The 15,707-nt window shown below is 39.6% G+C and overlaps 1 protein-coding gene across 1 annotated transcript in view; it reads left to right on the top strand.

Annotated features, from left to right (window-relative positions):
• The first annotated feature begins 2,081 nt into the window (after window positions 1-2,081).
• Window positions 2,082-15,707, top strand: part of LAMA2 (laminin subunit alpha 2) — a 334,914-nt gene continuing 321,288 nt past the window's right edge. Inside the window, exon 1 of the mRNA XM_054514228.1 lies at window positions 2,082-2,718. Within this exon, the coding sequence (XP_054370203.1) occupies window positions 2,082-2,718 (637 nt within the window). The remainder of the gene's footprint in view (window positions 2,719-15,707) is intronic.

The following is a 15,707-nucleotide window of genomic DNA, read 5'->3' as shown; positions in this document are numbered from 1 at the left end:
AACTGAAACAAGGCTGAATTCTCACAACATATCCTCACATTAAAGACTACACAGGCCCAACAGCAGGATAAACTGATTCAAATAAAAGCTCAGGTAAATAATCTGTTTATTTAATATTGGTGTAATATTGACATTTGGGGAAGTAGGGACCTGTTGTTCTTCTATTATTTCTAGAGTCCCATAGTGTTGTTATTAGATTTCTAAAGTCCATACCTCTTGGGTGTATTCTCATGGCTGCAGATCTTCACAGCATGGACTCTTTCTTCTGCATGCTGTTCTCTCTCAGGTCAGAGATCCTCCAAGGCTCTCCCTGACTGGCTATCCCACCCCCTTTTATCCTGGTCATCTTCATCGGTTACAGCTGCAGCCCAATTAAGGACATCGCAGCTGCAGCCCATTGAGGGCAACCGGGACCTCTGGGGCAAAGTCTCTATACAGATATTCAAATACAATACATATCCTCTACTATAGGGACCCTTCCTACAATGAATCTCCTTGTGATCTCAAATTCATGGAAATCACAAGTCATGGAAATATTTTAATCAGATCTGATGAGCCCTTCACACAAAGCAGCAGAGGTTCCTGCCTTCAGGTGTCACTTCCAGTTTCTACAATTTGCTTCTGGAGTATTACCTGAAACTCAACCGTAGCACCTGCAGCTTTTGGAGCCCTGGAAGGAATTTCTCCAGCTGGGGCAGTATGCAACTCATGTTAGTATGGCTCTTATGCAGCAGCTGCCACTACACTTGACCAAATTCAACCAATAAATGTGTCAAACCTATGTTAATGTAGTCAGATCCCTAAGTAAGAAACTGGCACTAAATTCTCCAAGGTACTGACATATACTTGGGTTGGAGTGTTTATCAGTTGTACATAATTCACTAGACTATTCCTCTTGCACATATACACAATTCCTTGTAGGCAAAATTTTTGCATGAAGGAAATTGCAAAGGGAGAAGTAGCCAGAAGAAAGTAGTGACTGTTACTGCTTGTAGGGAAACACCGAGTAAATAAATATTGATAGTGACAAAACTGTGGATAGAGTCGTAAAGACCATCTCTCTCTCTCTCTGTCCCTCACAGTTCCCTGATTATCTATACTTCCACAACAAAGCAAATAGCTGACAAGATGAAAATCACCAAGGTAAACCTTGAACCTGGGTTTCTCAGTAAGAAGTGCAGAAGACCACACATACACCATTTTTTGGCAAGAGCATGCGAGTATTTTCCATTGACTCACAAGTGACCAATGGCTGAGCCATACAAGAGCATTCTTGCTGCTGTCCTGTGTCCTGTGCCGGAGAAGTAGTTTCCCAAAGGCCATGGAAGCAATGAGTGTCCTGTAACAGGACTCCCAGCAGCAGAGCTCAGGCTGTTCGGGGAGAAACCTCAGAAGAGAGGCTTTGTGACAGGCTAAGTGCATCAGAAGAGAAAGAATGAGTCTGCTTGGAGCAGGATGACAGGGAGAGAAACAAATTGGCTGTATGGCTGGATGCAACAGTCTATTATGTGCAAAATTCTGTGTTCCTCGAATATTGGGTTTGGAATGACAGGCAAATTTACCAATGGAAAATGCTGTGACTTGAGAGCTGAAACTGACACTGTACCAAACGCATGCTTATCCTCACTGTTGGCTACAGCAATGAGCACATAGATACCAAAGTATTTATGTTGGGAAATACTTAATCTTGATATCAATTACAAGGGAAGCTCAATTTGAAGTGCAGGGGTACAAGACTTGTGAAGATGACTATTCAAGTCAGAACTGGGCTGCCAGCACAATGTTGGTTTTATGCTACAGATATACTGTGAATTGAGCCCAGCTCACTCTTTCTAACGGCCCATGACATCCTTTCTCTGTGTGCTCAAACACAGGTTGGGAGCCTCGCTGTTCCATAGCGAAACCTAGTTTTTATGGACTTTTTTAAAGCAATTTTTTTTCCAGGAGAACTCTGCAATAGTTTTTAATCCACACTTTATTTTAGTGCAAGGTTAATTTTTCCTTTATGCAGTAATATAGATTTTTTTCCCCTGTCACACCTGGCTGGCACTGACATACCGCTCCCGGACACGGCAGGAAAAATGTGCTTGACTCCGTCGCAACCCTCGTTTCCCAAGTCCCTTCTCAGAAAGCTATTTCTTCCCCCCCGTGACAGCGCAGGTATTTTTTCCCTGTCGGATAACCTGACAAAGGCTAATTTAAACGGCGAGCACACTTCCAGGCGAGAACGCTTCCCGGCTCAGGGGAGCGGCCGTCGGGCAGGCACGTGCCGCCCTCCTCGCCTCGTGCCGGCCCGGAGCCTGGATCCTGGATCTTGGATCCTGGAGCCGCGCTGCTCCCCCGGCCCGGCGCCTCCGGGCCGCTCCGGACGCGCGGGGCTCGGGGGCTGCTCCCGGGCCGCGCTCCGAGCCCTCGCTGCCCCCCCGGCCCCGCTGGCTGCCCCCCGGCCCCGCTCGCTGCTCCGCGGGCCGGCGGCGGGGCGGGGAGGGGAGTGTGTGAGGGGGGGCAGGGGTGTGTCCTGCTCCCCCCTGCCTGCCCGGGGCACCGGGGTCTCCTCTGCTCTCCCGGCGGCTGCGGCTCACTCGGCTGGCCGTCCCGCGGCGGGACGTGTGGGCTGCCCGGCAGCCATGGCTCGGGAAAGTTTGCCGCTGCTCCTGCTGCTGGCGGCGCTCGGCAGCCGAGGCCAGTCGCCGTCGCCGCCGCCGTCGCCGCAAAGAGGTACAGGGGAGCGGGGAGCCTCGCCCGCCCGGCCGGGACCGCGGCGTACGCGGAGGGGGAGGCGACCTGGCCGCCAGCTCGGGAGTCCTGGTGGGCACGGGAGGGAACGAAGGGACAGGGACCGAGCGTGACAAGCGAGCCCCAGCCCGGCGGGCGGCTCCACCGCTGGTCCCTCGGTGGCCGGACCGAGGAGGGGCTGCTGCGGGGGCTGCGCTGCGGGGCCGGCACATCCCGCCTGCCGCCGCAATTCCCGCTCCCTCACACACCCGGCTCGGAGCAGCGCAGATGGGCAGCGCTGATGGGCTGGACGCGCAGGGGGAAAGCACGTAGGTGAGGGACCTCTGGAGGACGTGACCTGGCCCCCCAAGCGACACACACGGTTACGGGCTGATCTGCTGGCATCCCTCCTCCCGCCGGGATGTGCCCGTCTGCTGGCATCTCTCTGACAGGGGAAGCTTGATAGGCTGTGGTAAAACACGTGTGGGCTGCCTGTACTGCTTTTAGTTCAGGTGGCAATTTGATGCACTTAGCTCGTCACTAAGCTTTTCTGTTCAAAACTAACCACGACGGGAACGGGAACGGAATCAATCGTATCCTGCATGGGTAGTCAATGTCTTAGACACACCATTATCATGCATTATAGTGTTTAGGTGTGTTGACACTATAAGGGTGGGTTTTTTTGTTTGCTTTTTCAGTTAGTGTCTGTGGGAAGATCAAAAGAGGTGTTGTACAGGTATGGGAGAATTAAACTTTAGTCAATTTCTCAGCTCTCATAGGAAATCCTTAAAACCATTCTTCAGCCCAAAACCATTCTTCAGCCTACAATATTCCTTCTGGTGCTTACATTTGTGCTCTTAACATTTTTAGCCTTGCTGAAATGAATTCACTTAGAAGATACTGTGGGTGTGTCAAAATAAAATAAATTCAAACCCCTGGATTAACGGCTATCTTTCCTTTGACCCTGATGTCACATAATAGGGTGAACATTATGGATTAGGAACTTTTACAATTTAGGGTTTACTTTGGAAAACATGATGCACTGACATTTCATGAAAAAAAGTCTCAAGCAGCTGACTCCTTAATATGTATTTTACTGTGTGAGAATAAATGGCAGTTGATCAAATGTCTGTGTGGATAAAAACTCATCCAGAATTAGACTGTGTTTAGATGATGGCTTATTGGTAAACATTCAAAACTGGGATTTTAAAAGTAGAGCATTTAAAATAGAGTACAAAATGCATTTTCTTCTTGCTGATTTCTTCTTTTATTTTTTTCCCCTAATTAATTCTTTTTGGCTAATACTGATGTGGCATTTCTTTTAGTATTCTCTCTCTCTCTCACACACACACATACACAGAGACACTTTTAGAGAATGTCCTTTTGTTTCTGCAGTATCATGGTTTCCTTTAACCTCAACAGTGAAGGGATATGTTAATGATTTCCCTTTTAAATTAGAAGTGGGTGTGTTTGGTGTTCATCTGCTGCATCACTTATATTATAAGTGAGTTCTGGTAATTCCATGAAGAATCCTAGGACTTTTAATTAAATGTTAATGTGGTGATGGGATCTTCTAATCTTAACAGTTGAATTCAAGTCCTGGCCTGCCAAATTTTTATGCCATTTACTGTCTTCTAAATTTCTTTTTAAGATCTGTTGGAGCTGCTAGGAGGTGCTAGCACTATGTAGATGTCACTGTGTGGCCCACTACAGACAAAGAGGTAATGAACTCCTCTGTAATGCAAAAAGTTAGGAAAGTCTGACTTCACTGAAGTCCAAGGGGATTTTTAACATGTACAAGAATGTTACTGCACCCGTGGTTTGTATCTTTAGACTTACAGCTTTTGTTTTTTGACTTAAATGTTATTTGGTAATAACCATAACGTTGGAGGCTTACAAATTGTTAGCACCAGTTGGATGTCTGTGGACAAAATTATGTAACAGAGCTGCAATGCTTTGAAAAACAGTACTTGAGACATCACAATGAATTCCCATGTTGTTTTATAGAACAGAACAGTTCAAGAACATTTTGCACCTCAAAGATGGGAACAGTCTGTATTTCTTTTTTTGTTTCTGTTCTTGTGGTTATTTTTTTTTTCTTTTTAAATTGTTAGAAGACTTGCTGTGGTCAGAAACCTGGAATTAATTTCAAGCTGGTTTTTGTTGTTGTTGGGGCCTTTTTTTTTTTTTAGCTACACATATTATCTGTTCTTTTGTTTTTTGAACACTAAATAGTCATGCAGAATTTCTGTCATGGTTTAACCCCAGCCAATGACCAAATATCACACAGCCCCTTACTCACTCCTTCAACTCCTTCCAGTCCCAGCAGGACTGGGGAGAAAATCAGATCAGTAAAAGCTGGAAAACTCATGGATTGATATAAGGCAGTTTGGTAGGTAAAATAAAAACTCTGCAGGCAAACAAAACAAAGCAAGGAATTAATTCCCTGCTTCCCATGGGCAGGCAGGTGCTCAGCCATCCCCAAGAGAGCAGGGTCTCATCACACGTAACAGTTACTTGGGAAGACAAACACCATCATTCCAAACATCTCATGCTTCTTCCTCTCACTTTATATGCTTAGCATGATGTCATATGGTATGGAAAATCCTTTTGGTTATTTGGGGTCATCTGTCCCAGCTGTGTCTCCTCCCAGTTTCCTCTACACCTCTGGCCTCCTCACAAGCGTAGCAGTACAAAAAGCAGAAAAAGCCTTGGCTCTGTGTAGGGCCTGCTAAGCAATAACAAAAACCACTCTGTATTATCATCACTGAGTTCAACACAAATCTAAAACACAGACCCATGTGAGCCACTGTGAAGGAAATAAACTCTACCCAAGCTGAAACCAGTGCAATTTCTCAGAAAATGGAAGAATCAGAACCAGAAATGCATGTGCTTTCTTCAACAGTGTTTCTTAAAGATATGCATAACTTGCAGTTAAAGTAAACTGACTGAAGTGCTGTGCAATGTTCCTTTGGATCTTGAACCTTAGTTCATCCTATTCAGTGTGGAACGGGAGAGAACCAAAATAGTAGTAATTTAGTAGGTAATGTAAAATTTCTTTTGATCTTGAATTCATGCATTTTGTAAAAGGATCTTAATATCTGTTATGAGAGGGAGCGGAAGCTATGTGTCTGTGAAAGGTGTGAATAGAAGGGACAAGGCTAAGGAACATGCACTGCACAGTAACTTGATCTGTAATGTCAGCTGCTGACATCAATGGAGATAATTCATGGAGTACAGGTGCGTTTAGCATGTGTGGAAGGAAGTGTAAGTTGACTCCAAGTGGTGATGTATATAGGATGCTTATAAAGTCAGAGTGAGATTTCTCACTCGAAAGAGAAATGAGGGGTGAACATCAGCAGGATATGACTAGTGCCCGTCTGTTAGGCAGTGGATGGTGTCAGGCAGGTCAATATTTTTAAGTCTCTCTGTAGGTGTACATTTTAAAACAAGTTTCTGGAGAGTTTAGTTCAAAACTGTGTTCTCTGTGTTATGTCATTGTAACTAGGACTTAAAAGATTCCTTCCCACATATAAACCTGTGTGTATATTGTACCCTATGCTCTGAAAAGTCAAGAGACAAGGCTAATAGGACGTAAGTTTAGTATTTCAGATCCTAAGAATGAAGAATGTGTGTAGACTTAGGTTCTCTCTTTCCTGAGACAAAAAAACACCCCAGATGCTTTGCTTATGTAATCTGTAAAAGCAGAAGTCAAGTTTCCTCTTTCTTCATAGGGATTTCTTTGCAGTAAGGTCAATTTCAAAACTCACCAACACCACCCAGCTCTAATCTTGTAATGGAGAGCATTTCCATCATGGCTCATGGCCTTTAAACATTCAAAGCATTGTGCTGGCTGTATTTGGAGAACAGAGCTTGTAAGAGTTTTAGTTGGTAAATATGCATTCTACTTTCCTGAGAAAAGAAGGCTTAGATGATTGTTTATCAGCTTTTTCTCACCTAAATAAATTTTGATTCTGTTACCCAATATCAGAAAATATAAAAACAATGCAAAATCTTTAAGATTTGATCACTGAAAGTCAATAGCTATTAAAGAGAAAGAGTCCCAAAGTACTTTATCTTCTGCAAGAAGAAAGGTAGAATTTAGCCATTATCTAAGCCATGCAGTCCTTGTGAGTCAACATGTGTAGAACTCTGGCTACAAAAATACGAAGGAGAATGTGTCTGTTGTGGAGGGCTGGCATAATAGAATGCATAAAATTCTATGTAAGTTTTTTTTTTTTTTGTAAAGGACTTACTTAATCTAGCTTCAGGATTTTATAACAGGTAACAAGCCTTTTTCACTGAAGGGGTACTGCAGTATAGTACATTCTGTATGTTCCATTTTCACAGTCTGTATGCTGTTTAATGTTTTGGCAGATAAATTTTTTTGTGATCTGGAAATTATGATTTATTTTCCTTTTTTATTATTATTTATTTAAATGTATGTGTACAAGATCACAATCAGTTCTAGCAACTCTTTAGCAGTATTTACTGCTGTCTGATCAGTTATTCAGATATTAACCAGCCCCAAAATGCTGCTCTCAAATATACATTGTAATTGCTTTTAGCTTTTTACTTCAAAGCTGTTGTCCATATCACTTTCTTATAGTTTAATAACTGGCTGAGAAAGTGAAAGCAGAGGGAATTAATATGTGTTTAAGGTTTAGAATGTGAGAAGTAGTAAAGGGCCAGCCTAAGGTGTTAGAAATAGATAGAATTGCCCAGACTGACTGGAGACATGAGTTTTTTGTGTACATTCTTTAACTAGAAATAACCACGAATGAGGTAGGTCTTGTTCAAGAATGTGTGAATTTCTCCAAGCAACAAATAAGAACATAAGATGGTAAGACGCACTTTATATTTAACCTCCTTAGTATTAATTTTTCTTCCAAGTTTTTTACATGAGTCATTCTTATTAGGCTTGAAATGCTAAAGTCAGAACAGTGGTTCTTTAACCTGTTCCAAAAATCCGCTTTAAAATAATACAGCAAACAATCATTTTTAATTAATTCAGGCTGGAGGAAGGAATCCACCCACACATGTTCTAATTTCTTATCCAGCTACTTGGACTGACAGTTTTTTGAGATTATAGTACTTTGGAATAAGAGGCAGCATGAATTTCTGGTGCAAGGTGGATTTTTCTTTTCTCTTTCATTCCTTTTCCTTTTCCTTTTCCTTTCTTTTCTTCCTCCCCACCCCCAAAGTCCAGACTCCTCATATTTACAGGTCAGGAATGGTGGTGATGCCTTGTGGACACAAATACATGCAAATGTGAACCAGTGTGCAGACCTAATGATCTCCTTTTCTTTACCAACTTTTTTCATAGATAATAATTCCTTAATTACTGGATATTTTTGTCCTAACCAAGAGTTCTGTCTAGAATGTGTGAGCTGATATGTCACACACTAGCAACCCAGGCCACACTAGCAATCATACAGACCAAATCTTGCTTGCAGATGTAGAATACAGACCAAAATGTTATGTTTGTTAAACTTTATATTGATTCCATCCATGTGTTTGAAATAGGAAAGGGAATTCCTTGCGTTTGCCAATAAAGCTCTTTCACGAGCTGGCTCTTGCTGATGACTACATGTTATTTATTCCCTTTTACCAGCTACTGTAGTTGATAGCCAATTCATAGTTTCTGTTTTTCTGCAGTTTTCATGTTTTCTTCAATCCAAAACATGTAGATAAGCGAGGTTCTGAAGAAAATGGTATTTTGCACCCCTTCTGTACTGTGGGTAAGGTTGAGATTAGACTTTTTAATGGTTTATTTTTATTAGAAAAATTATAAGATTTCCAGAAAATATTGGAAATTTGTGTGATTTTTGTACTGACAAATAATAAAGATCACTCAGGATTCTTGCAACACTCAAAACAAATAACTGTTACTCCTCACATTTTTTTCAGCAGTTCAGTGTCCATTAGTTACACCTTAGTGTCACAAGGATTTTCATCGGACTCTTGCACCCTGCCAGATTCCTCTAGCAGACATTGTCTTTGAATCAGACCTTGTAATAACATTAGACTGCAAAGCAGCTGTAGCAGCATTATGCCAGGGAACTCTTGTGAAAGCTCAGGAAGAATAATGAACATTCCTGCAGAGTGGATTATCCAAATACCATTACAATGCCTTGTTCTGTCCCCGCTGACGTGTATGTACTGCTGTCATGATTCATGGACTTAGGATGTAATAAAAAAGAAATTACCTAAAAGTGAACAAAATATTATATAAAATTTATTTTTATAGCTATATCAATTGCTTTTAGTGGCAAATTACTATATCTTCTCATTGTTCACCTACCCCAGTAAGTGGGGGTGTTCTTCAAGGTCAATTAGAAAGAATTAGAAGAATGCCTCTAAACATACTGTAATGTATTTCCCACTGCTACAGGAAAATGAAGCAATGCTGGGGATTGGCAATCAGGAGTTTGGAGGTGCAAGAAAAAGAAATCAGAACCCCTGTTTCTCTGCACACTTCCGGTGATAGTAAGAGTTTATTTAGGATTTAATTTGGTTTTCTACATACACACCTGCTTCTTAGGTGAAGCCTGAGAGTTTTTGATGCCACTTTCACTCAGGCTGGCTTTAGGTTTTGATGGGAGATGCTGAATGTGGCAATTTATTACTGTCTTTATACTAACTTGTCAACAGCCTGTAATCCTGCTCCACAGAAGTGTCTGGGTAATCACTACTGTTAAGGATTGTATTACATATTAACTTTCCTGGCACAGGGAATGCAGAACTACTGCTATACATTTTCTGCTGAATAACTTTTAGACTGGGAGAAGGAACAAATAGCATTATTTTTACATATCACTGTGTTTCTAAATATGTATGATAAAATACTGTGTGGCAGTGATAACTACTTTGTGCATTTTCTGAGCACTTCTGCAATGGTGATAATGTGAGTAGTCTGGATTCCTCTGAAAGCCACAAAGCTCTACGGAACAAGAAGAAATCCATGCCTTTCAAAGAGGACAAAGTGACATGGCAAAAAAATACAGGGCTTTTGAATCTGTTATGTGGAACCACCAGGAATGGAACAAGTATGTTTGTGCAAATCCCAGAGCTGGTGATTGGGATGTCATGCACTTGCACATCTAATTCGACTGTGTGAATTATGCATAAATTTTTGTCATGTCATCAAAAAGGTTGCACACCACCACAAGTACATTTTTTAGGTTTAACTTTAAGCCATCATTAACACTGCTGAATTAGTTAATTTTACCAGAAAAAAAGCTATTCTTGATCCTATTTCATCCCTGTCCCGTCCCTTTTTTTAGTCAACTTTCATGACAATTGTGGCAACACCCCAACTGTGAATATAGGGATTCCCACATGTAGTTCATGGCATAAACCAGAGTATATTTCTCATTGATTTTTGATTTTGTAGAATTGGAGATTAATTTATATTAATCATTCCTTCTTAAAGATGATTGAATCCTCACACAAAAAGGTTTTCTTTAACATGGGAAAAACACCCACACATTTAATTGAAAAATATATTTGTAATATGCACACTGAATTATTCTCTTAAGCACAATGTCTTTCTACAGCTGGATGCAGCCTTCTAAATTAGTTCCATTGTATTAAGGTTGTGTGTTGTGTGGAATTAGGGTCTGTAAGTGTCACTTTTGGTATGCTTATGTAGTAAATATGAGAAATATTTTCTAAATTCAGAGTAAGTGGGAAGCCTTTACATGCATGCCCTATAATCATTGATTATGCATGCAGCTTCAGCTTCTTCAGCCCACTGGAGCTTTGACATAGAGGGTAAGACAGTAACTTGCCAGAAAAATTAATAGTTAAATGCTTAAATAGTATCAACTTCATAGCTTGCTAACTGGAGGAGAAAAGGTACTGAATCTGCCTGCCATATTGGTAGGAGTTATTTAAAAGTGACTTTGAAGCTCATAGTTTAATTAGTGAAAGAACTTTTGTGGCATATGAAAGTGATGGGGAAAGAAACAATAACCATAATCATCATCATGTGCATCAAGAGGTTGAGTCAGTTCTTGGTGAAATGAGACACTGTCTCACAAGAAAAAAGAGGAACTCAAGCTGTTAGACTGAGTCATTTGTCTATTCATTGAGGATAAGCCTTATCCTTTGGTCAGGGTTAGTACACTCATGCTTTCAAATTTGGCTGTATTTCTTAGAGAATAATATCTAAAGGAGTCAATGTATGCACCTCATTCTAATGTCTGGGTTCTTCATGACACTCACATGTCTGAAGGCTGTCTGTACAGTACTTTGCTTCCACTTGCAGTATATATTTGTCCCAAAAGATCTATTTAAAACTTCTCTTATAAAGAAGTTTTTATGTAGCTACTTGTTCTGCTGGTCTGCTTTTGGCCTGCACCTCAATGAAGCCCCATAATGTCACTCAAAATAATAATATTGCATTTGTCCCACTAGTAAGAGACAGATCGGTGCTTTGTTTAATATATTACTTTGGACAGAGTGCAAAACTGTGTTTATAGTTTTTGCAAAGTGTTTCTGTTTTTCATTATCTATAAAATCTGGGCTTTGTTTTAGTAATTTGTGACTTTTCATTTGAACACATAGCTTACAGATACATGTGAGATTACAGAAACATATATAGCTTGTTGGTGCTCATTTTAGAAAACATTGAGGAACACAATGTACTTTTTGAGGGTAAAAATTTGGGAGGCAAGACTATTTATGCCTGTCTGTAAAAAGAAAAATAAAAAATAATTAGATATTCAGTGAGATTACTGCTAAGAAATGAAGTTTTTTGCTTCAGGAATTAACCTTTACTGACATGAAACCTTGTCTTTATATTCCAGGCTCTTTGGGACTAAGATAGAAGTGCCATATAGGCAGAAGTCATAGGGTGCTGGATAACATGTATAAAATAGTTGATGAGAAAAATTGTGGTGATGAGCAAACTAATGAAAGGTATACAGTAATTTCTGATTGTGTTTAGCATTATAGAAAACATAGATAATATCCTTGGAGTTTTGATCTAAACAGCAGATACAGGAGTATAGAAAAGCTGATTTATGAAGTTATCAGCTCTGGGTATAGAATTTGTTGGTAGCATGAAAATGTTTTTGAAATCAACTTTGATACAAATTAAAGCTGAGGTGTGCTTTCAGCTCAACAGCTCTAGGAAAAATAGGTATTTGAATTCAAGGCTTGGGAAAGGTTGTAAAGAATTTGGTGTGAAAATACTGTTAAAGTAATGGCATTATAAAACTGATTGTTGAACAGGTTATATGAACAGCCTCATTAGAGGAGAGGGAGCAAATATTATGTTCATCTTTAAAAGGCCTCCCATGGTAAACTTGTAACTGTAGAGTAAGAACTGAATACATTTGCAGACATATTAAAGTATAGAATTAGTAAGGACATGGATAAATGTGTTGTGTTGGCAAGATCCAGAGTGTTTTTTTATATTATATGGAAAAAAAAACTGTCAAGGAGTGTGTATTAGACATATTAATAAGGGCTATAATAGTAGACACGGGTTTTCAAAAGAGCAGTTGAGAATATGTCTGAGTATCATAAACTATGATTTCACAGAGAAAAAGGAAAAAACTCAGTTTATGGAAAAATTCATAAAGATTTTGATAAGCTGTATACCTGTATGGGTTGGAATTAGTCTTAAATTGAATTGATAGATGTGAACATTAGTTATATTGGAAGCTATTCAGTAATTTTTTGTCATTCTTAGAGTGGTCTTCTCTTCTTCACTTAACATGAGAAAATGCATCATTCAGCTAAACAGGATTCAGTTAGTTTCTTACAACTCAGTTATTAAAGATCCAGTAGGTAGCAAGTGTTCTGCCTTATCTAAGCTACTATGACTGATCAGGAATTCCAGTTCTACATGCAATAATTTATAGACCATCAATTTTCATGTTTATCTCACCATCTCTGTGGAAGACGGGGTAATTTGTAGGCAGTCTTCTTAAAAAATGGTGAAATGTGTTGTTGCTTGAATGTAGACTGTGCTTTAATCATCCACCTCACTTATGTGTGTATTTGTGAAACAAACCTGTTTCACATTTCTCATGCAAGAAATTCTGTGTCTCACTTTTCCTTAATTTTATTTGTAAATACTTTCATGGAAGGACTTATGCCTGGAAACATTAAGAAGCACAGCACAGAAGGTGTTACTGAACAGGCAGTTTGAATAAGTCAGGAAAAGTAAGACCTAAATAGATTTATAGCTTATATAAATATAGGTTTGTATGAGTTGTTGCAAAGTGAAAATAACTCCTGCTTAACACGCATAATATGGCTTTCAACTACTGCCTCTCTTCCTCTGCTGCAACAATCACAGAATGACTTGGATTGGAAGGGACTTTTAAGATCATCTTGTTCCAACACCTCTGCCAGGGGCAGGGACACTGGACCAGGTTGCTCAATGCCCCATCCAGACTGGATTTGAACACAGCAGGGATGTGGTGCATCCACAACTTCTCTGGGCAGCCTGTTCAGTGCCTCACCATCCTCACAGTAAAGAGTTTATCAAAACCAAATTTCTCCTCTTTGTATGAACCCATTACTCCTTGTCCTGTCACTACACTTCTTGACGTAGAGTCCACCCCTGGCTTCCCTGTAGGTCCCTTTCAGATCCTGGAAGGTTTCTATGAGGTCTTCACGTAAGCTTCTCTGCTCTAGGCTGAGCAACACTCATGTTGCTGTTGTGACAACAGAGACTTTTCTTCCCAGTAACTGTTGCATGAACTCAATCAGTTTTGTGCCAGAGAAGCTGAGTGGCTGAGCAGTGTGTGCCTCAGATTACCTGACAGACCCCCAGGTTAAAATGTGCCTCTAGGAGCCTTTATACTACTCAGGTGCAGTGTGACTTCACACAAGGTCCATAAAAGGTGAGCACTCTCTTAAGCTACTCATGTCCTGTAGAGTACTCTTGTCCTTTTAATTTCTGGGAATTAAAAGGAAGTTTAGGTGAAAGGTATGAAAACAAATACTTCTAATTATCTGAAAATCCTTTGATGAATGAATCCATTAATTGGCCTAAGTATCTTTGTAATACATCATTTAGTTTCAAAGTGAGTCGACATTATTAAGACAATCTAGAATGAGATTAAATTAGTTTCTTCAATCAGTTTAATAAACTCAAGTAATTATTAAATTTTGTATTAAAAAGCCACTATATTCTGCATAGCAGACATGTAAATCACTTCTGAAATTAGTTTAAAAATGTAGGATCTGAGTACAGCATGACAGTTCCTCAACAATTATTTTCTGGAAGTGAAACTGAATTTATGTATCCCTGTTAAACCAAACCCACAGAGAGTCCAATGAAACAATTTTCTCTCAATCACTACTTGGTTTTCCTTTATTGCTGTTGGTTGAAATAATGTAAGTAAAATTGTGTGATATGTACTCATTTTAGAGGAAAGTTAGGTTTGTTTGAAATTACAGTGAAATTCTTAGTGGCTTTCTCTTGGCAAGAATTCAATTCCAAGTCATTATGGAAGAAGTATACAACACAGAACGTAACATTTTGTTCTGTCTTGCTGTTCTGCTGAACGTATTTGTGTGCAAGCCATTTATTTCTACAATGTCTGGAAGAACAAGAGGGAACAGAGGGTCCCAGGGGTGTCAGAATGTATTGTTAAACTGAAGCATTAGCTGTAGTTGAAAAGTAGGGAGTGAGTGGCTACACAGAGCTATTAAGAAGCATTTAGTGTTGTTTCCTGTTTAAATGAGGCTGTGTTTCTATCTTTGTATCAGATCCTTTGACTCTACAGCAATACCTTAACAGTAAACCAAAAATTTAAGATAAACTAATCCTGGAAATGGAATGTTCTTTAAAATTACATATACAGATCCATAGTTAGGAGTTAAACTTATCTGTGTCGAATTGGAGATGTTTTCACTGTATCAGCTGGGCTGAAGAAACAGCTGTTCTAAGTCTGTGAGGATCAAAATATTGACATGTCATCATATGGTACTTCTGGAATCCCACTGTTCTGTTTCATAAACATTAATCACTCCTACATATGCACTTATGAGTGTCTCTATCTTTTATGAAAAACCTGACGAGGAGTAATGCCAAACAGTAATATAATTCTTTATGTAGAAATAATTCTTGTAATTTTTACCAGTGCTTAGAAACTTCAGCAAAGGATTCAGCCTTTATTGGATAAAGTGTCTTAAGAAGTAAGCTCAAGGTTTTAAAGGCTTATTCTAAAAGAATTCTGATTAATTTTTATTAGCAGAGCTAATTGTATCTGACACCTTATTAGATTTTAAGGTGGATTTAATGTGTAAGAGTGTATTTAGTGTTATTGGACCTAAAGAGATTTTAAGGTATGATACTTCTCATCCTTAGTTTCCACTAGGAAATATAATTAGCATGAAAGTGAATTATTATATTTGCTTTACATTTATATATTTGTTTTAAATTGGCAAGCACACACAAGCTGTTTACTTCCTGAGTATCTTTGTAGCTTTCTTCTTAAAAAAACCCTGACATTTTATCTCCAGTTAATGGATGTTCTCTCTTATTAAAATCTTAACTGAATTTTTGTCCCTAGTGTGCTCTACTATACATCAGAGAACTTAAGCTTCATCACAATGTACGTTGCTCTAGCTAAGATGCAACACATAATGGTATAGACATATATACTGCCTATTGCTGAGATGCATTAAAATTCCAACCAAATTAATTATCTAGGGCTTTCAGAATTTGGCAGCAATTTTGAGTAAATCTGTGGTTTTGATACTAGACTGTGGTTGTAGGACTGAGATAAAGAGCATGTGGTTTAAAGCCGACAGATGGTCCTTCGACGTGACCTAGCTGTGGCAATAGAGACTGTAAGGAGAAACAAGTAAGGAGATTGTAGCTATTCTGAGGCACTTTGCTCTTTAAAATAGTGTTCTTAAGAACATCCTTGACTTGAGACAGATCATAATTCACACCCTTGGAAGAAGCCCTTTTGTGTTCCAATATTACTGTTATACTTCATCCCCTTTCTCTATTGAAT

This window comes from Molothrus ater, chromosome 3, assembly GCF_012460135.2.
Source record: "Molothrus ater isolate BHLD 08-10-18 breed brown headed cowbird chromosome 3, BPBGC_Mater_1.1, whole genome shotgun sequence".
Taxonomy (NCBI): domain Eukaryota; kingdom Metazoa; phylum Chordata; class Aves; order Passeriformes; family Icteridae; genus Molothrus; species Molothrus ater.
Note: the sequence above shows the minus strand (reverse complement) of the source record. Positions and strands in the feature narration are given on the sequence as shown.